This window comes from Pholcus phalangioides, unplaced genomic scaffold (assembly GCF_987345545.1).
Source record: "Pholcus phalangioides strain wild (caught in Gottingen) unplaced genomic scaffold, Ppha-v1.0 ptg000008l_1, whole genome shotgun sequence".
Lineage (NCBI taxonomy): Eukaryota > Metazoa > Arthropoda > Arachnida > Araneae > Pholcidae > Pholcus > Pholcus phalangioides.
Genome location: NW_028301601.1, coordinates 57943004 through 57963827, shown reverse-complemented (window position 1 = coordinate 57963827; position 20824 = coordinate 57943004). Strand labels below are relative to the sequence as shown.

At 40.3% G+C, this 20824-nt stretch overlaps 3 protein-coding genes across 4 annotated transcripts; 2 read left to right on the top strand and 1 right to left on the bottom strand.

Annotated features, from left to right (window-relative positions):
- The first annotated feature begins 856 nt into the window (after window positions 1-856).
- Window positions 857-10975, top strand: Pdrg1 (Pdrg1 prefoldin-like subunit). 2 transcript variants are annotated; one of them, XM_089235019.1, is made up of 4 exons: window positions 857-921; window positions 6217-6381; window positions 8059-8171; window positions 10705-10975. In XM_089235019.1, the coding sequence occupies exons 2-4, from the start codon at window positions 6248-6250 to the stop codon at window positions 10869-10871; spliced, it is 414 nt and encodes a 137-aa protein (XP_089091145.1). In that variant the 5' UTR covers window positions 857-921; window positions 6217-6247; the 3' UTR covers window positions 10872-10975. The 2 variants fall into 2 exon arrangements, with proteins under 2 accessions (XP_089091145.1, XP_089091144.1); XM_089235018.1 differs by lacking the exon at window positions 857-921 and adding an exon at window positions 1319-1387.
- On the top strand, window positions 4568-5647 carry LOC149084626 (G patch domain and ankyrin repeat-containing protein 1 homolog). The gene has a single exon (XM_089235017.1). The coding sequence runs from the start codon at window positions 4568-4570 to the stop codon at window positions 5645-5647; it is 1080 nt and encodes a 359-aa protein (XP_089091143.1).
- Window positions 10976-14073: 3098 nt separating the features above from the next.
- LOC149084624 (BRISC and BRCA1-A complex member 2-like) lies at window positions 14074-15608 on the bottom strand. The gene has a single exon (XM_089235016.1). The coding sequence runs from the start codon at window positions 15505-15507 to the stop codon at window positions 14392-14394; it is 1116 nt and encodes a 371-aa protein (XP_089091142.1). The 5' UTR covers window positions 15508-15608; the 3' UTR covers window positions 14074-14391.
- Between the last annotated feature and the right edge of the window lie 5216 nt (window positions 15609-20824).

The window sequence follows — 20824 nt, the reverse complement described above, 5'->3', positions numbered from 1 at the left end:
GTTTTGTTTGTGATTAAATTGGTACCCGTTCTGCCATCTATCGACAAGTTTGTGAAACTGTAGATTCGATCCGCTATTAGATGTTTGCGGTCTTGTACACCCACGCTCAGTTGACTTCTGGCTACGTCATGAACGTCTTAAGAGCATCGTGGACCCCCGGGCAAAGTGGTTTTTTTGAGGCCCTACTTGGTAAATTCTAGAAAATTTCAACCGGATCTCATTTTTGTGAGACTCTTTTCTCTGTAAGCCCCCGGGTCGTGCCCGGGTGGGCCCATGCGTTAAGACGGCACTGGTCATGAAACGTCACGATGGGTAATTCCATTTATCTTCTTTCAGTAAAAAGTTCGCAGGGAAAAGGAGCAGGTTGGTATTTTCCGTTGGCGTCTTTTGCGCTATTTTAGCGAGTTTTTTTCCCTCCGTTTCCCCCTCCTTGGTAAATGAACCCTCCCTTCGCGTGTCATGGTCGAAGGCCAACTCAGTACGGGCATACAATCAGCACCTCCTACAGATAGAAGGCCTCCGCAGTCTGCTTGTGACGTCAGTAAGTCCATTTTCCCTCAGAATATTCAGGGAAAAAAATTCCCTGTTCGTGCCAGTATCATCGTTGTGTCGTTTGTGAGAAGAAGAAAAGAAATGATCGGGCTCAGAATTGGCGATTTCTATGCCCCCCACATCCAATCACTATGCGGTATTTGTGAGCCAATCAGGAATATTCTCCGCCAAAATAAGAAGAAACGAAATAGGATGCTGTGTTTCGAAATGTGGCAAACTTGCTAGGTAGTCTGAATACGTTTATGGCAAACACTGCAGAGGCCTTCTATCTCTAGGAGGTGTTGATACAGTGCAGTATTGATTTCTGGTACTAGAGCCCTAGACATAGAAGGACGTTAATCTGTATCTGTATTGATTTCTGTTTACGAAGTAAGTATTGCTTTATTTCGATCTAAAAATGAAGAGTAACACAACGAAGAATGAAAATAATTTTTTACCATTTCTGAGGAACGTCTCACTATACAATGGAAACATATGAAAAAGGTCTAAGTAAGTGAGAGTAGACCATCAAGAAGTTTCATCTATTTGCTGATAGATGGCTGCACAAATGCATGGTATTTGAAAAACATGATAATGGATAATAATCCACAGTAGATAGAAATTAAAGATAGTTTTTATGAACAAAAATCATTTTCGATATCTTTTCGAAATTAGTAGAAAAAATTCAGATGAATAAACTCAAATATATTGCCTTGGGTTTCAGAGTATGATCGTCCATGTTTGTATGTAGCTGTGGAAAGACTTGATCTTAATGTTCAGTCAAGTCAAATCATTACGTGGTTACAGACGTCCTGATAAAGTATCAGATCTCAATGTGCTGTCTCTGAAATTTAAGGTTTGCGTGTTTTTTATTTGTTATCCGTAGATTTTTAATCATTTAATTATATTTGATTATCCTCCATGGCTTGTTTTACACATTATTGTTTATATATTTCTAGAAATCATTGATTCAAAGACTTTCATTATGAGAATTCAATATCTCTAGGTGAAATGCCCAATCCAGGGGTGTAGTGTGCCTTCGTCGTGAAAGGGTTACTATTATTCAAAGCAAATGTAAACTTTTGTGGGGCTCTCCATTTGGCTCCAGACCCAGGGGCTGTGCCCCAGCCTAGTTACGGCCCTGGCCCAAGCAAGTTTCTTGAAATGCCACTTCAAGCATGTAAGTTCGTTCGTAAGCTAGGCTAAGATTTTATGAGCGAGGTTATTGGCAAGATCAGAGTGCGCCAAGGCGACTTTTTTTTGTGAGCCAGACATAATAAAAATAGTAGAAATAGAATATACCCTCCCCCAAATAAAAGACAACATTCACACCTACAAAGTATGATAACCCACAATACTAAAAGGCGAAAACCAATCAATGCCAGCCAAATTCTGGTTAATTCCCAATATACAGTATACCAATGTCTGGCGACCATTTTTTTAAATATACAGACCTGATTTAAGGCTATTTGCTATGTTACAGGCAAGACAGAATACCGAAAACATTTGTTTCAGTAGTTCCAAGGAGGGTGATGTTGGTGACATTCACTGTTTTGGCATGGTCAGAAACTTGGCAACCTTTGTTTACAATATATTGGGAATTCATTCAAATTCTTTGTTTCAAATCAGCATTGAAAATCGTTTCAGCGGCACATTCGGGCAAGAAAGTAGGCTTTCTTCCTCTGGTACGAAACCAATTTTTGTTAAAAACTGAAGGGGTTTTTTCCATCGGTAAGGCTAAGACTTTTATGACCTAAAAAACACGATGCCATTACAGATTGGTAAAAAAAACCCCTCAAATTCAGGTTTTTTTTACTGATCCTTGGTCGTATTCATCAGATTAGAGATAATTCGCCCTTGAAAAAAATGGAACAGTTAATGAGTTAATGATGCATATTTAAGTACTGAGCACGATAATACAAGTGGGATAAGATGCTGATGACAAAAAAATTGAAAATGGATAGATCTAGATCACCTAAGTGACCTCTGTTGGTGCTGTACATTACTTTAGTGCAGGGCTTGACGAATCCCAGGTGCTAGGTCGCCTAGAAAAGTTATATTTGTGCCTAATTTTTTTCATGTGTGATGGAATTGATCATTGAATGAATTATACATGAAATGGTCATTTAATTGATTGAATTGGAGCCTTCGGATGGCACAAAATTATCGAAAATTAAGTTGGTATGTCTGCTAGCTGGGAATGGTATCCTTAAGTTTCGGACAAGTGAAAACACACTACTTTGTGGAGAAAAAATGCTTGGCGCCTATATTAAATTTACTGGTGCCTAAATTTTTTGGCGGTTTTACCAAGCCCTACTTTAGTTACACATGACACATTCCCAAATCACTTGAGTGACTTACGGCACAGTTCCATAGCATGCAAGTGACTAACAGCATATTTACAGATTACACAGCAGCACAGTTCCAGAACACTTGAGCAACCACTGTCACATTTACAGAACACTCAAGTGGCTTGCGGCACCTTTTCAGGATCACTTAAGTGGCCTGCAGTACGGTTCGAGATCAATCGTCTCACGTGACATATTATCATGTCATTTAAATGACCTGATCACAGTTCCAGATTAATTGACTCATGGCACATTTGGTTTAAGTAAACTTTGCCGCAGTCATTTCACCCCTAGCACATTTCAACCCCAGAAATTTTGCCTATCTCAACCATATGAGTGACCAAGTGAGTGACCCTATCAGTTATCAAGTGAATGACCAAATGAGCTGGATATTCAGCCCTGGGTATTTCACACCTGACATTTCATCCTTTGTATTAAATATCATGTGTGTTATGTCATTTACTAAACAATACAGTCAGTCACATATTCATACTGTGACACTCTGTCCATTTGGTCACTTACTCATACAGTCAATTGCACACTTACTTGGTCACTTGTACTGTCAATCATCCACTTATACGATCACTCACTCATATATGGTCGTCTCATGTGTAAAATTTCTGGAAACAAAATGTACCAGGAGCTAGGCCAGAAATTTCGTTTGGAGAGGGACCACTTGCATTTTGGGAAGGGGGACCAAAGTGATAGAAAAATACATTTGGCCATCTTTTTCCCTCTTAGGCATTTTCTCATATTTCGGGGGGGGGGGGGGGAGAGATTAGACCCCAAGTCCCCACCCTGCTACGGCCTTGCCAGGAGCAAAATGTCAGAGGCGAAATTTCTGGATCCCAATGCACATTTATAGATTATTAGTTTTCCCGTCGCACGTTGCTGCGATCTCAAAAGAAAGGAAATTCAAGAAAATGAAGGAAAGGAAAAAAAAAAAACTGCCAGAAACCTTCGCGGGAGTGTACTCAACAACTTCCCAAAAGTTTCACGGCGATCAGATGAATGGTTTAGTAATGCATAAAGGACAGACAGACAGACATACATTCGTTTTTATATATATATAGATTCAAATAACCTGATCAGAAAATTAAGATACGAGGCCTGTGACATGTTTTCAAATAAATGAAATGGCTCGTATTTTCCTAAATGTTGAACACCCTTGCCATACATATCATTGTATGTCCCAAAATTGTAGATGTTGGCTCAAGTGGTGCTCCTACTCTGTGAATGTTTTGGAGATTTTTTTGTGTGTCATTTAGAAACAGATGATTTTGGTAGCGAAACATTAATATTTCTCAATTTGGAAACTGATTTTCTGTGTAAAGACGTTGTAATAACAGGGCTAGACAAATCAGGAAAAAAATTAGGTGCCAAGATTTTTGGCTCCAGACAAATTCTGCCCAAAATAGCATAAATCTTTGACGTGTGTAGGACTGGGGGGACCCCTTTCCATGCTAGCAGACATGTTAACATAATTTCTGATAGTTTTATGATGCCCATTCAGTTATTGTTAGTAAAAAATTTGGGCGCCAATGTTGACTTTTTAGTCGCCTTGACGACCTGGGATTTGTCAAGCCCTGGTAATAATTATGTAACTGTTCACATTATTTCGTGTATATTTTGCTGAGTCAATTGCGAAAATATAAAGTAGTGATATTTTCAGTGATGCTTATCTCAAGATGGAAATAGAAGACACTGATGAAAACGGCGGCACCATTACTTCCGAAGAGTCTTCAATCCCAAGGACTGTTGCATTTCTGCCATTCGAATGTGTGAAGTTTGTGTCAGCTCAGGAGTCCACTAGTAGCATCACAATACAAGAACCGCAGAATAATTTACCGGATCTTGATGGCGAAGAAGTGAGTAAATTTTACAAGGATGTGATATCAACTCGGTCAACTTTGGCACGTGAAGTCAAGAGAACTGTTCGAAAAGTTCAGAAGAAAGTTATTTCTGATGGTTCTCGTAATAACTACGTGAAGAGGAAAGAGTCTGAATTTTTCCGATATGTTCAAGAAGGCGACATCAAAGAAGTTACGCAGTGTTTAAGAAATGGATTTTCATGTGATCAGAGGGACCAGTACGGTTGGACGCCGCTCATGATAGCTTCCTGTGCGGGTCATGGAGCTTTAGTTGAACATTTGCTTAGGGAAGGCGCTGATGTAGAATTGAGAAATCCCCAAGGTCAATCTGCAAAAGACATGGCCATGAAACAGAATGTTCCGTCGTATCTTCTCAAGTTATTGGATCCGATCTACGGTAAAATTATCACAATAAAGAAAGAGAAGGTTACAGAACCCGTGGAAAAGAAAGTGAGCCATTGCGATGTTTGTAGGAAAGAATACGAGGACTCTCCTCATGACCACGAAAGATCCATAGCGCACTTGTTCAACTTGGGTCGTAAAAGTACTCGTAGCTCCACCTTTTATCACATTCCAGAGAACAACAAAGGATTCCAGATGATGCTGAGAGACGGGTGGGACAAAGATAAAGGTCTTGGACCATCCGGTACCGGACAGAAGTATCCTGTCAAGACTGTTCTCCGTAAAGACAGGTCGTGCATCGGTACAGCTCATAAAAATGTCCCGAGAATAACACATTTCCAACCGTGTGACACATCAGCTGTTCGGAGAATCCAAAAAAACAAGCAGCCTGTTCTGATGCGTGAGAGAACGGTGAAAAAACGGGACAGGGAAAAAGCACGAATGAAACAGCGCCAGAAAGAAATCAATTTCAGAAGGGAATTCCATCTGGAATAAGTCGTTACTGTATTTCATCCACAGACGTTTTGCCTCTGACATTTCGTTCCCGGGATATGTCAACCCGGACATTTAGCCCTGCATAAATCCAAGTGATTAAGTTGGTGGCTGTATGAGTCACTGATCGCATAATTGACAGTGATTATATGAATAAATTATCTTATGAGTGACACAGTGAACGATCATGTGAGTTAACAAGTGTCTGTATGAGTGACCAAGTAACTGACTGTATGTGGTGAGTTAATGATCATATGAGTTACCAATTGAGTGACTGTATGAGTGACCATACGAGTAACAAGGTGATGGCCGTATCAGTTGCAAATGAGTGAGTTGCAAATGACACACTGACAGCCCGCATAAGTGACTAGGTTAGTGGCATCCCAGAGGCGGAATGTTGGGGCTTCAAGTTTCCGTAAATCATCTCATCCACATGACTTAGGTGCTAAATATTGTGTCAATGACATTTGCCAAAAGAAAGTGTACATAGTATTTTGTATATCGTGCATTATTGATTGAAATAACGTATGTGATAGTACGTGTGTATATTGATTTTCCCTCCCTTCATCAAGTGAGCTGAAATTCCACTGTCATTGTTCAAAGATGGAGCCTGGAGATCACAGGGACCTGGTGAAGTATTTAGCGAAAATCGAGCAGGCGGCTGAAGAAATCCTCGCAGACAAGGAACGTATTCTGGATCTGAACCGCAAAGGCAATTCTCTGAGAGAAGCAAAGAGGTAGGCATTTCTTCAGTCTTGTGTATGAATTAGCTTATCTTAAGTCTTGTGTGACTGTTTCATTGATATGCAGGACATCAAATTGTGAGGATTTATGGAAAATTCATTTCCAAAACAATTCACCACCAAACAATTCACTGACAACAGTTTGCCTGAAGTGAGTGACAGTAAGTGAATGAATATGTGAGTGAGTGACAGTATGAATTAGCGAGTGAGTAGGCTATGCAAGGAGCCAAGTGTATTTATTTTGCCTCGGGTATTAATCACTCGTAGAAGAACTTATGTGCCACTATGATTTTTTAAATTGCTATGGCAACCTAGCGCTTACCAAGCCCTGGCCAAGGGTATGCATGTAAAAATTGTGTATGTAAGTGGGGTAATTTCTTTTTTCCCTCTTGCTGCATTCCCATATAAATGAGATGTAACAAAGTCTACTACCATAAGCAGCTGATTAGGTTTTTGCTGCCATCGTCAGATGAAAATTGGTTTTTCTATGCGTGAAGGCTGTGTTTTGAGTTTTTTCTCACATTAGTGGTTGGCGTCATTAGCAGTGGTATTGTAAGAATCGGATACACAAGAACTGATATAAAAAATTTTGTGGTCTCTGTATATAAGGGGTTGTTGTACCATCAAGTACCTCTTATCTGATTCTCCCAACTTCAGAGACATTTCTAATTCGCCACTGGCCAACCTATCAGAAAACAATAGTGCAAGCCAAGCCGTTCTGGGTTAGAAATACAGCTTAAGACCACGAAAAGTCTTAATTGTGATATTTGAATATATAACACTGGCACCTATTTATCCAATTTTTTGAACTTGCTATTATATATATTACTCTTGGCACTTATACATGAATATATAATATTGGCACCTATTTACTCAATTTTTGAACTTGCAATTATATACTCTACTCTTGGCACCTATTTAATCTCTTTCTTTACTCATTATTTATAAAAAAAAAAAAAAAAAAAATATGATGAAAAAGCCACCTTGAATGTAGGGGACGAACTCTGAATCTTGTGTAGATGATGTTTGTTATTGAAGAGATGGAAATTATCAACAGGTTGACACTGAGTAATTCATCACTATATTGTTTTGATAAATGAACTCTTATTTGCAGGTTGTTGGCGGCATTTTACCTCAGGCATAAATTTTGTAGGCCATGACAGCTTATAACCGGACTTGACAATTCTCTTTTTCTTACACATTCATGCACTCACACACTGACTTACATAACACTATCCCTTCTACTTCTTCATAGGCCTTACTAGGCCCGTCTGTAATTCCACAATCAGCCCCTTGGGCTGGGCATGGAAGTCAAGGTCTGATGCTGGTCTGGTCTGGAAAGTCTTAATTCGATTTGATGGGAATTGGCTCTAAATTCTATTCTGGTCTGGTTAATGTTGAGAAAAACTCAAATCAGGCCTTCAAGTCACTTTTCATAGATCGCATTGATGATACCCCCAGGATGGAGATGTTGACCCCTATCTGTTGAACCCAGCATTTCAGCTGTAAGACGAGTAAAATCAATTTATCTTTTTCTCCCATTAAGTGGAGTTATTGTGCCGTTTTGGTATGGATCGAAATGCAGAGATAACTATTCTATAATGATTTACTGTCAGGCACTAGTGATCTGTGTGTGTTAAGTGATTCATGTGTTTATTTTTTGTTTTGCAGAGCCGTTGAACACCAAATGAAGGCCACTTCTCCCGATTCCAAAACGTATATTTGTGTCGGCAATATGTTCATCAAAGTTCCGAACAAGAAAGCATACAACATTGTTGAAAAAGGTAACTCCATTTATACGGTCCGGAAGTAATGTCTATTATTAATTTGCATGGAAGAATATTAAAAATAAGTCGCAGTAAGTCAGATGTTAAGAGAATCTCTTGATGTTATGAGTGATTAGTGCTGTAAACACACAAGCTTAAAATAATAGCAAAGTCAGGTGCATCCCAACTATTTCCGAGCAAAGAAATTGTTTTATGTCATTTTGTTTATTTTATTTTTTTGCAATTACATGCATACAAAGGTTTTAACAACTGGCTGTTGCGAAGATGAATTTTTAGAAAGAGAAAATTTAATTGCCTTTGCGGGGAATCAAACGCACGTTCTTTCACTTTCCGGGTGAACGCCCTAGACCACTAGACTACAAAGGCAACGAATCTCAATATTTCTTGAAGCTCATGTGCACTGAACGGGGCCGTACATGACTCAGACCAAGCTCACAACTGCTGACACTGCCACCAGATGGTGACTTATACGGCATGGTAGCGGAGAGTGATGTCATCCTTGTATAAGTCACCATCTGGTTGCAGCATCAGCAGTTGTGAGCTTGGCCTGAGTCAGGTCTGGCTGTCCATGTATGGCCCCATTCAGTGCACACGAGCTCCAAGGAAAGATTGAAATATTCGTTTCCTCTGTAATCTAGTGTGTTCACCCAGAAAGTGAAAGGGCGTGGGTTCGATTCTGCGTAAAGGCAGTTGAATTTTCTCTTTCCAAAAATTAATCTTCGTAACTGCCAGTTGCTAAAACCTTTGTATGGTGGTGGAGAGTGACGTCATCCTTGTATTGAATTAGATGCATTCTGTAATAAAGTTTGAAAGCTTCTGATGTATTGCATTCTTAGAGGGGAAATGTTTCTCTGCGATAGTTCAGTCAAACAGATGAATAGAAGAATGAATAAAGAACATCTACACATTTTCTTCCTTTGATTTTTTCGACGACGTGTGTTTTTAGTTGAATTAATGGCATTAGTCTGGCTATGTCTGTTATTTCCTGAGGCCGAAATTATGCTATGAAAACCCAATAGGCCTATTGGTTATATTCCCTGGAATGTAACTGATGCACTTATTGGTTGCAGAGTCACTTCCTGATGTACCAGACATGACCCGGACTCTGTCCCTTGAGGGATATAAGCCCTTTACCCGACTGGGTTGAGTCTTGCTGAGGAGGGTCGGATGACTGGGGCGGACCCCCACGGGATCTTCTCCCATGACTGTCCGTCCCGACCCTCGGCAGAGTCACTGCCTGTCTCTATTTTCAGTGATCCTTGTCGTCGGCCTCAAACATATTAGGATTGCATCCTGAGTTGAGTCCACCCAGTTGGGTTGGACGCACTCAACAAATGGGGCATCTACTGCATTTCATGCCAATGCGGATTATCATAAACTAAACATGCCCTAAAATACCGCTCATCCATAGCCCAACATTGCTTTTCCTTTGACCATAAATTTGACTTCTCTTTTGCCAAAATTATTTAAAAATGCCCCTCACCATCTGACTTGGACTTCGAATCATTCCCCATCAACAAAACCTTAAACCCAATTGGTCAACAACCTAACTAGCACACTACCCTTTTCAAAAATTTGGCAACAGTTTCTACAATAATTATTTTTTTTCTCCATCAGCATCACTACCATGTTCTCGTTTGTGATTGGCACCGCCATTTTTCTTTCCTCTTCCTTTGCTCTTGTTGCCAGTTCATTTTGAATTCGACTCTTTGTCTACAACAGCGAGTAACTCCCGTTATAAGGAGTATTTTTCACTATTCTTTCTTTGCTACTGATGAAGGAATTTCATATAGTTCCGAAACACGTTTAGTTGTGGTTCCTTTTTTGCAATTTTGGATCAACATATGCCGGTCGTTCCCTGGTATTATGCTTCTGTTATTCACTCACCCACTCATAAAGTTACTTGCTCACTCACTAGCTTATTTGCTAACTCATTCACTAAATTGCTCAATCTCTGTCACTCACTCACTGGTGATAGTGAATTTCCCTATCAGTGAATTGTGTGGCTGTATATGGCTGAAGGCAAATTTTCGTAAATCCATCTGCATATACAGTGAAATCTTGATATAACGATACTCTTCAGGACCAAGAAGAGATATTGGTGAAGGATTATTAACATTGTATCGAGAGGCAGCGGCTTAACATAAGGCTACAGGCATCTCCAAACAAGACTTGAAAAAAGTATTGCTGTAAAGGGATTTATCATGTCGAGTATCGTAATGAGGTGGTTCCACTATATTTGTGTTGATTTCAACCCTTGACATAGTGTTTTTTTTTAATTTATTTAATAAATAAAGATGTCTATTTAATCTGATTCCTCAACCCTTTAAGTGGTTTTAAAATTTTCCTAACCCGCATTATAACAGCTGCATTGGAAAAAAAAACGTTAAGAACCCAAGATATTTCATTGACCGAAACAAAATGGATCAAGTTTGACGAGATATCTCGGGATTGTTGTTGTAAGGGTTAAATCTGTGTGTGTTATTTGCTCTTACTATGTATTGAAATATCTTTATTTTAACTGTTTCAGATCAGAAACTCGTTGAAGATGAGATTAAAAACTTGAATAACAATCTCAGGCCGAAAGTTGAGAATCTGAGGAATTTAGAAGGTCAACCACAGATACCAGGTTTTAACCTGAATCCACTGTCCAAGGATGAACTGTCTGCGATGAGTAAAATTTTACCTCGAACGTGATGTTTTGTGAAAGGTGTGTGTAAATATTGAAAGGGCACCATTGTCTCTGTATGGATTTTACTTGATTCCGAATGTGTTGGTAATAAAGTTATGTTTGTAAAATAGCTGTCGTTTATGATGTCACAAAGCTTGAAATTATAACTCGTGCACAAAAACAATGTGCATGCTACATCGAATGCAGCTAACCAACATTATCATGAATATCTCCTATCTTGGCCTTAACTGTGTAATTGTAATAAGCTCGGCTACCACCATGAGGGCAAGCATCAGGTCTTAAGGCTTGATCACAAAAAATAGAAAAGAAACCTTTCTCAAACTTGAGAGCTGGTTCACTCTCTAGCTCAGTGGTCTTTAAACTGGGGTCCTCGTGGTGGTTTTGTAAAAATTGGTAGCTTTTTCAACAGAGGCTAACGAGTCATCTACCTGCTTTATAAGTAGTCAGAATTTGAACTCTGCATTAGAATCAATATTTGAGTCTAACTTGAGGTTCAATTTGAAGATTTAAGACATTGTTTTTTTAACTTAATCATGCTGTCAAGGCTGTCACAAGAAACGAAAATTTACTCTGTTGTCTGGGGGCCCAGTATTCAGTTTGGCACTCCCTTCTCTGTAACTTTTAATGGGGAAAAGGGAAACTCTCTTCTACTCCATGTGCATCAAACCAACTTGTATTTAGGCAAATTTTTTCGAAAAAATTTCGAGAAAAATTGTCTGTACAATACCTATACAGTCAACGCTCAGAAATGCATGAGGCCAACTGGTAAAAGCCCCGATTAGGGGGGGGGGGGAATAGATATGTAAATTGGTAGGCAGGTACAACCAGCTAGATAGAAGCTCCAGACCAGTGTTCTTTAACTTATCTACAGCTGTGGACCAGTGAAAGCAGTTGAACAATTTGTGGACTGATAAAGAAACATTAAAAATGAGAAATAATTTGTGGACCAGCAAAAGTAAGAGAAATAATCTGAGTACTTTAAAAAGTAGAAATGATTTGTGGACTGGTAAAAAACAAAAAAAAAAAATAATTCACAAGACTGGTAAAAGCAGCATAAACGATTGAAGGACTGGCAACAAAATAGAAATAATTTACAGCCCATACAAAATATGTAGGAGAAATAATTTTAGGGCTGGGAAAAATTGAATAAATAACAAGTAATTTACAGACAAGTAAAAATACATAAATAGGTGAAATCACTGGTGGAAGTAGGAGAAATAATTTGAGAACTTCTATGTCAAAAATAAATATGAAAAGTAATTTGCAGACCAGTAGAAACTATATAAATAGGAGAGATAATTTGCGGACCAGCAGAAAGTAGGTAAATGGGAGAAATAATTGGTGGACCAGTAGAAAATGAATGGAAGGAAACTTTACTGATCTGGTAAGTTTGCTGACAACTAAGTAAAACTGCTGACGGCTAAGACACAAATAAAAACAGATATAGAGATGACAAAATATTTAAAATTATGTAACGTCTACATGAATTGTCTGAAGTGCTTCATGGACCGGCAGGAAATTCTCACGGACCGGCACTGGTTTGTGGACCAGCTGTTAAAAACACTGCCCTAGAACATCCCTTTGTTTTGATGCCCCTGAGTGCTCTGGTACTCCGTGAAACATTTAACCCTTTTGCAGTCCTATGTTGTGCTTGACTTGATGTTTTTAAGTAATAATGAAAGATCTTGTAATGTCTAAGGGAAGCAATCACTTTAAAAGACGGTCTCACTAGAATGCTTTTGAAAAAAGACCTTTGGACTGCAAAGGGATATGATTGACCCTTTTTGATGTGACGTCTCCATAGTGGGACCTACCTGTTCACATTGTTCTGTATGGATTTTCGAAAAAGTTGTCCTTCAACAGGCTAAGAGTATTTGATTAACGTGAAACGAGTATCAAGAAATGTAAAATAGCCTACAAAATATTTTAAAAGTGTAACAAGGATTGTACTAAGTGGCAAGCGTTACATATTTTTATTGAAAGTAATCCCACCATTTAGTTTTTATTTCATTTAATCCCAAAATTCTGTCAAGTTGTATTATTTAAGTTAGGTCTGACCCATATTAACTCCTCAGATAATCGAAGTCCTCTACTGTATCTTTAACGTTAGCTTGTTCAAGCCATCTAGTAAATCACTCCATAAAACGGTGAGATTCTTTCTTGGTACAAGCTATGCCATTATATCACACTTCTAATATACCAGTTCTTTAAACAATTAATAAAAAATAATGAATTTGGCTGTTTGTCACGATTCCCCACACTCATTCCGCAAGATATTATCTGAAGAAAAATTTCATTTTCTTTCTGTAAGCATTCTGAAGCACAGAGGCATAATCAGTCACAAAACTCTTTGCTAACAACATCTCTTGTGGCGACCACCTGGGCAGCCTCGTGATAATAAGTATTAATACAAATAGTTATGTAAATTGGATAGGCTGGCGCAACTAGCTAGGTAGAGGCCCGAGAACAGCGTTCTTCAACTTATTTGCAGCTGTGGGTCGGTGAAAGCAGTTCAATTTTGTGAACTGAAAAAGAAACCGTAAATATTAAAAATAATTTACAGGCTGGCAAAAGTAGGAAAAGCTGAATAAATAGCAGAAATAATTTATGGACCAGTAAAAGTAGGGCAAAAAACCTCAAATATGGGAAATAATTTGCAGCTCTGTGAAAGTAGGAGAAATAACTAAAGGACTGGAAAAGAAATAAGTAGAAATAATTCGTGGACCGGTAGACAAATAGTAGAACTAGACAAATAGCAGAAATAGTTTTTGGACTGGTAGAAATTCAGAAAATAGGAAGAATAATTTGTGGACCAGCAGAAACTAAATAAACGGGAGGTACAATTTGAACTGGGAGTAAAAACTTTTTAAATAAGAGAAATAATCTGCGAAATGTTTCGTGGACCAGCTGTTGAGGAACACTGCCTTAGAACATCACTTAAGTGCTATTAAGACACCTCTAGTGCTCTCTGAAACGTTTAACCCTTTGCAGCCTTATGCCGAGGTTGACTTGACATTTTTAGAAAAAAACGTAGGCAACTGAGCTATTAAAGACTTACTGGAACACTTTAAAAAAAAAAAAGAGGTTTGGACTGAAAAGTGTTAATTCGGTAATGAGTACCGAATGCTATAAAAGAGCAGCAAGCATTGCACTAACCGACAAGTAAAATACATTTATTGAAAATAATTCAACCATTCGTTTTTAATTTTCAGGTTCATATTATCTGAGTTAAGTCTGGTCCAACATTAACTCGAGAGAGAGATCACGTGAACTCCTACTGTATCTTTAAGGTTAGCTTCTCCAAGCCATCTAGCAAATCATTCATATAATGGCAAGATTCTTTCTTGCTACAAGCTATTCCAATTTTATATCACACTTCTACAAAACCAATTACCCTTTGAACAATTAATCAAAAAACAAGAAATTCATAATTTTTTTAAAATTTTTTAATCTCGATTTCACATGAACGAGTCTCTGGCTAAGTCACAATTCATCACACTCACATTCTACATTCCACAAAAAAATTCATTTTTTTCTGTAAGCGTTCTGAAACACTGGGGCGTAATCGGCTACAAAACTCTCTGCTTGCAATACTATTTCTTGCGGTGACCACGATACATCATATGGACAATCCAAAGTGATCGAAAACGGCTTGTTTGCAATCTCGTGGTATATCGACTGGAACGTCAAACTGGGCTCGCTGGAAGGAAACGACAAATCAAGATTCAGCTTCAACACAAAACAAAAGTCATCAGACTCGAACAACAGTGCCAGCTGCGAGAACGACTCAGCGTCATACTCGAGTATGCTCCCTTTGAAATGCGATATGAATAACGACATGTACTCTTTCCTCTTGCGGAAAGCGCTCGCGACCTGCGCAGTCCGCTTCTGTAGCAGATCTATGACACACGGGACATAATCCATCAAGCAACCATCACTCGGGAAAGTGGGTATCCGCCACTGCTGGGCACCTCCCAGCGCATGCTCGACTCTAGGGGACAGGAAGAGCTGGGGGGTCACCCGGTTACCTTCGGGGGTCTGGAACACTATCATCAGCAGGGCGCAGTCTTCGTCCGGATTGTGTGGGGTCATCATAGGTGGCAGCTGGCCGAAGTCAACGGGGAGCCTTATGAGGAATGTTATCGGACCGCGGACTTTAGGTGACACGAACACCTCGATGTCCTGCTCCTGGAAACCTTCCTGCTGCAGCAGCGTCGAGTACTCGAAGTTCACGCGCACGTGCTCGGACACCTTCTCGGCGTGGTGCTTGCGGCACATGTCCAGAACCTGTTTGATGACCGTCAGTAGGCCCGAGGAGTTCTCGTGGTTCCAGTAGCACAGGTCGTAGACGCTCTCCAGGTCGATGGGGAATGTGTCCTCGGGGAACACGAAGTCCGGTGCCGCCTCGGGGTGCCTGGAATAGAAGACCACGTCCCAGGTGATGTAGTTGCCGCCGTAGGGCACGGTCACTCGGAACCTGTCGCACTTGGCGTTCTCGGTGTAGGGCGGGCACGATGGCATCCAGTTGGTCACTTTGACGGCACCCGGTGTCAAACCTATCCTACCTCGCCTCAGTATGACCTGTAGTTGCTCTTGCACGTGAGGTGCGAAGCAGGACAACGGAGAAGCCATCTCTAACATTGATAATAGTTACCCACGCGTACACGATTTATAAGATTCAGCTTTTAGTTTGCTGTACCATAAACAATCGTACTTTCCCCAACCCAAATAAACACATCTTTACCCTTTAATTTTATACAGTGGCTCTAGTGGTAAAGATCTTGCCTTGCGTGAACAAACATTTGTAGAGTTTGTGCTGCCACCTAGTTGTGACACAAACAGAAATTGATTAGGTGATGATGAAATCTGGTTCAAGAGCTGAATTTTCATTCAGTTCTCCATGAACAAAGATAACAAACTAAATAGAAAGTTCAGTTATTTTTTTCGGCACATCAAGAGACATCCAAAAGTAAGAAGCTGGGGAAAAGCAGACGACAGGCGGTAAAGCTGGGTTTTCCTAGGAATAGGTTTTTTACGCAGCGTGAACCGAATTAGACTATTTCGTGCCGGCAGAAACGTGTTACATAATCACGCTACGCGTTTGTGTTTTCCTAGCGAGGCGCATCAGATCAGGGCGACTATATAAAGTATATGGCTTTGGCATCAGCTACTCTGCATGCTCCGGTTTGAAGGGAAGGAAAAGAAAACACAGAAGAGTGAAGCGAATATAGGGAAAACCGCGGCGCACGACGCATTTGACTCCTCCAGAAGCAGTCGGCCAATCACGCCCGACGTAAAGCGCTGTCGTCAGGCGTATTGCGCTCTGTAGGAAAACAGTCATGCTGCTTTTCTTACTGGCGAGTGGACAGCGTGCCGCGCTGGGCGAATCACGTTGCGCGCGGCACAGGAAACCTGCTCCTAGGAAAACCCGGCTAAAGGGAATTTCTATTATTTTATTTAAACTGTTTGGGCTGCTATACAATTTCAAAACAAGGAAAAACTCACTTGGGATCAAAAATTCCAATCGATTCAGCTCTTTACGAGAAAATCAAATAAACAGAACTGGATGGAAAAATTCAGTTCTTTCTTTAAACCGGGTTTTCTTGGAAGCAGGTTTTCTGCGCCGAGTGGAACGTGAATTCTCCAGCGTGACACGTCGTCCACCCACCAATAGGAAAAGCAAAGCGGTATGATAGTTTTTCTATATACTATCCGTACAGAGAGCACCACGTCTCCCGTCAGCGCGAGACGTGTTCTCAGAGCAGCTTGGTCACCCGGGGCAAGCGCGCATTTTGACGCCTCCTTGTAATGTTGAAGGCGAGGTTTCAGAGTGAAATTTGCTCCCCCTCGGGTCTAGTGCCCAGGGCACGAAACCCGTCTGCTCCCCCGTAGTTGCGGCCCTGCGTGTTCTCGTCAGATGAGTCGGGCGCGCTTGGATGACTATTTTTGGAGGAGTTAAATGCATCGTGCGCCGCGCGTTTCGCCGATCTTCTCTCCACTTTTTGTTTTTTCTTCCCTTCCTTTCTTCGTCTTTTTTCGCAAAAGTGTATGGATATGCAGAAAGAACAAATAATGCGCCACGTTAAGATGCGTATACACCAGAACACCGATCTTGCAACTCACGACATTCTTCAGTGGTTCCAATCCACTCGTGGGTACACAAACTTCCTTTGTGTTCTTTTCTTTTCTTTGTGTTCCTTGAAAAAACCGATTCCAGGTGGGACCAGTTGAAACAGCTCAAGAATCGTTCACAACACTGTACAAATTACTAAACAACCAATTCTGAATGCTTTCATAGCATGATCCGCGCACTAATGTATACGTGCCTTTAAAGAAAACAAAAACACGTAGCGTGATAAAGTTACATGTTTCTGCCTACGCGAAATGGTCCTATTTGGTTCACGCGGTGCATAAAAACCTGCTGCCGCTGCGGTTATCGAGAGGTCAGGGTGACGGACTCACATCGGGAGGACCCTAAACCGACCATGACCCCGTTCTGTCCCCATAGGGGATATAACTGTCACCCAGAGGGTTTGGGCCATGGTGGAAAAGCGATGCGACGTCCGGAGCACTAAGCACTGAAAGACCAGCAACGGGCAAGAAGACACAAAATTGATGTTACATGAGCAGGTGCATACGTAGAAGGCCTCGTCACCAGTAGGCCTCGAAGGGGGGGGGGCATGAATATCTATAGAAACAATATATATACATATATATACATACAGGGCGTCCATAATTAAAAGACCCTATTTTAAAGTAGCCTACAGGTGAAACTAGTCATCAGAAAAGTGTGAAATTTTGTGGTGGACTTCATGAAGTGATGGGAATTTGTTTCAGGGGAAAAAATAGTTGCACATGTCGCCACCAGCGAGCGTTTCACTTTGAATACCTGAAGTAAACATGTAAATTTATGTGATGTCACGCAGCAGCTGTTATAAAACCTAGAAACATTTGCGGAGATATTGTTTCTTGATGTGTTTGCTGCTCGAAATGACGATAATTTTACGAGATCGCGTTTTCTTGGTCGAACTGTTTTACTAAAATAGCAATTCCGCAATAACTGCTCTAAGGAAATATCGGACTTGAAAGAGGATTCGAAAAGGTCAAATAAATGTTGAAAACCTTCGGAGTATGATAACGAAATTCGAAACCACAGGATCGTTGGCTGTTCGTCCTAGAAGAGGAAAAAAAACCCGTTTCTATAGACGCAGTACAAGAAGTTTCGTTTCAGGTGGAAGAGGACAGAGCTTCAAATTCTCGTGGTAGCACTAGTGTCAGGCATGTAGCACAGGCATTAGATAGGCCAACGTTCAACTGTTCATAAGATAATGAGGAATATCTTCCGATATTATCCGTACAAACTTTCACTTGTGCAGCGGTTGCTCCCACATGATTATGACGCTCGACTCTGGCTCTCACTGCAGTTTCTATCTCGCGTTGAGGTCGATTCAGAATGGCCTTGGAATATTCTTTGGACAGCGAAGAGCATTTAAACTTGGATGATGCAGTCAATACTCACAACTGCCGAATTCGAGAACCAGAAAATCCGCACGATATCTTAGAGGTTTTGTTGCATTCACCAAAAGTGACGGTATGGTGTGGATTTACTGCATCATTTATTCTCGGTCCCTGCTTGTACGAGGAGTTACGTTCTACAGGTCCAATGACATGTTCGATCACCGGGAAACGATTATCGCTTATATGCATTGCTGTTATAGATTGAAATTGTTTTGGCTCCGCAAGCACGTCACTTCCTTGCAGTACAATCTTTATGCAAGACGGAGCTCCTCCACATATTGCAGTGTGTGTTAAGAAAATTCTTAAAACACCTTTTACAAAAGAACGTGTTATCAGCCGGCACTCACCTAATCTATGGCCTCTCCGATCTCCGAATCTTAATCCATGAGATTTTTGGCTTTGGGGACATTTGAAACGTATGGTAAGTCGTAACAATCCAAGAACTTTACTTGACCTTGAAGGCAGCATTTCACGCCACGTACTGAACATTTCCCCGCACGCACTTCAGTCAGTTGTGGAACATGCCATCTCGCGATTTCATATGGTATATGAAAATGACCACCACCATGTGGAATACGTTTTGTTGCAGTAACATTTGTAATAGCGTTTAACATTTGTAATAGTGTTTAACATTTGTAATAGTGTTTAACATTTGTAATAGTGTTTAACATTTGTAATAGTGTTTAACATTTGTAATAGTGTTTAACAATTGTTAAAATTGTAAACGTTTGCCTAAATGTGTCATTTCTTAATAAAAAGCCCTCTGGTGATGGCATGTGCAACTAATTCCTTCCTCTGAAACAAATTTCCTTCACTTCATAAAGTCCTCCACAAAATTTGACAATTTTCTGATGACTGGTTTTCTTTTAAAATAGGGTCTTTTAATTATGGGCGCCCTGCATATGTATATATGTTTATATAAGGGTATAGGATAATGATAGCAAAATATAATAACATACACATGCAAGAGAGACGAGATTGCTTACTGACAGCAATGGGAATCAAGGAACTTCCTTGTCTGTCAGAAGATGTAAACAAAGACAAAAGGTGTGCGCGTGTGAGTGTGTGATAACTAAAATATCTCATGACAGAGGATCGTAGTTTGAGTCGGAGTCCGATGAGAGTTTTTATTAGCTTGTGCATCGCCAGGACCCAGGTTCAAACCCCACCGTCACCACAGTGGTGGTCTGCTGAGGTTGTTTTTTTTTCTGTGGTTCCCAACTTCGCGGTGGGAATGCGAGCCGATCTCCCAGCTAAAAAGTCTCGCCACAGAGAGCAACAGGCCTTCAACAGTACAAATGTTCAATCATTATACTTCACTCCCCCTTATACTCACTTCTGAAATAGAGCACTTGAGAAATCAGACAACAGTAGATACGCATTCAGACTGTTAGGTACACAAACTTACACTACCGGCACAACTCAATCGGTAGTAAATTGCCCATGGCGATAGACCCCAATCGCGCTCGGTTTGAAAGAAAGATAAACCTGCTCCTAGGATAACCCGGCTTTAGGAGCATAAGGAAGCGTCCAAAAGAAAGAACCTCTGAAGAAGCAGACGACAAGGCGAATTAGGGAGTTTCCACTATTCTTCTATTCCTCTATCTTGACTATTCGACTATTTATATTGTAGGTGGTATCATCTAATCTTAAAAGTAAACGTTATCTTTGCGTTGATAAAGTTTGTTTTTGTATTTTTTTTTCGCAATTGAAGGGTTTGGACGAACAACCGTCTTGAACATTAAGCAGGAACTAACTTAACGGAAGCTTTATTGAACATTATTCACTCACAAGAAATTGATTTCACAAAAATGCAAGGTAGGCCGTTATTCGTTCGAACTCTTCAATTGGCATAACAACACAATTATGAACCTGATTGACATTTGTCAAAAAAAGTGTTTCACAAGTGTCACACTCTTATACGTGTCTCTTTAGCAAACTACCATACTCTTTCTCCGTGTGATGAAAACGAAATTCCGGTAACAAAATTCGTAGCAAAATCATTTTGGTGCCCTAAGAAACTTTTGGAAAATCCGCACATATTTGACTAATGACTGTGTCACAGCAGGGCCGTAACTAGGGTGGGGCACTGATCCAGGGTCCCGAGCCGAATGAGTGGCACCAAAACAATTTACACTTATTTTGCATAATACCGACTCTTTCAAGAAGGGCGCCAAGGAAAAGTCTGCCCCGGGGCCCTGAAAAGGCACACTACGGCCTTGTGTCACAGAATAGATAGATCATCCATAGATATTCCGATCACCAACGGCTTCGCGATGCCTTTGTGAGGTAAGAATCTAAGATCGAAAGCTCCGAGAGTCGCCGTCATTGTCTGTGTCTCTATCTTAAAAATATTCAGGCATCACTAGGTTTTAAGCATTAAGAATATTGAAAGTCTTCATTATAAAGTGAAAGTCATCTTCGTATTTAATTTTCGAAT

What these genes read in the sequence shown, in the direction of transcription:
- LOC149084626 (XM_089235017.1), top strand. Translation starts at nt 4,568, where the DNA reads ATGGAAATAGAAGACACTGATGAAAACGGCGGCACCATTACTTCCGAA.
- Pdrg1 (XM_089235019.1), top strand. Translation starts at nt 6,248, where the DNA reads ATGGAGCCTGGAGATCACAGGGACCTGGTGAAGTATTTAGCGAAAATC. An exon ending in TCTCTGAGAGAAGCAAAGAG is followed by an intron (nt 6,382 to 8,058) that starts GTAGGCATTTCT and finishes TTTGTTTTGCAG; the next exon opens with AGCCGTTGAACACCAAATGA. An exon ending in ATACAACATTGTTGAAAAAG is followed by an intron (nt 8,172 to 10,704) that starts GTAACTCCATTT and finishes TAACTGTTTCAG; the next exon opens with ATCAGAAACTCGTTGAAGAT.
- LOC149084624 (XM_089235016.1), bottom strand. Translation starts at nt 15,507, where the DNA reads ATGTTAGAGATGGCTTCTCCGTTGTCCTGCTTCGCACCTCACGTGCAA.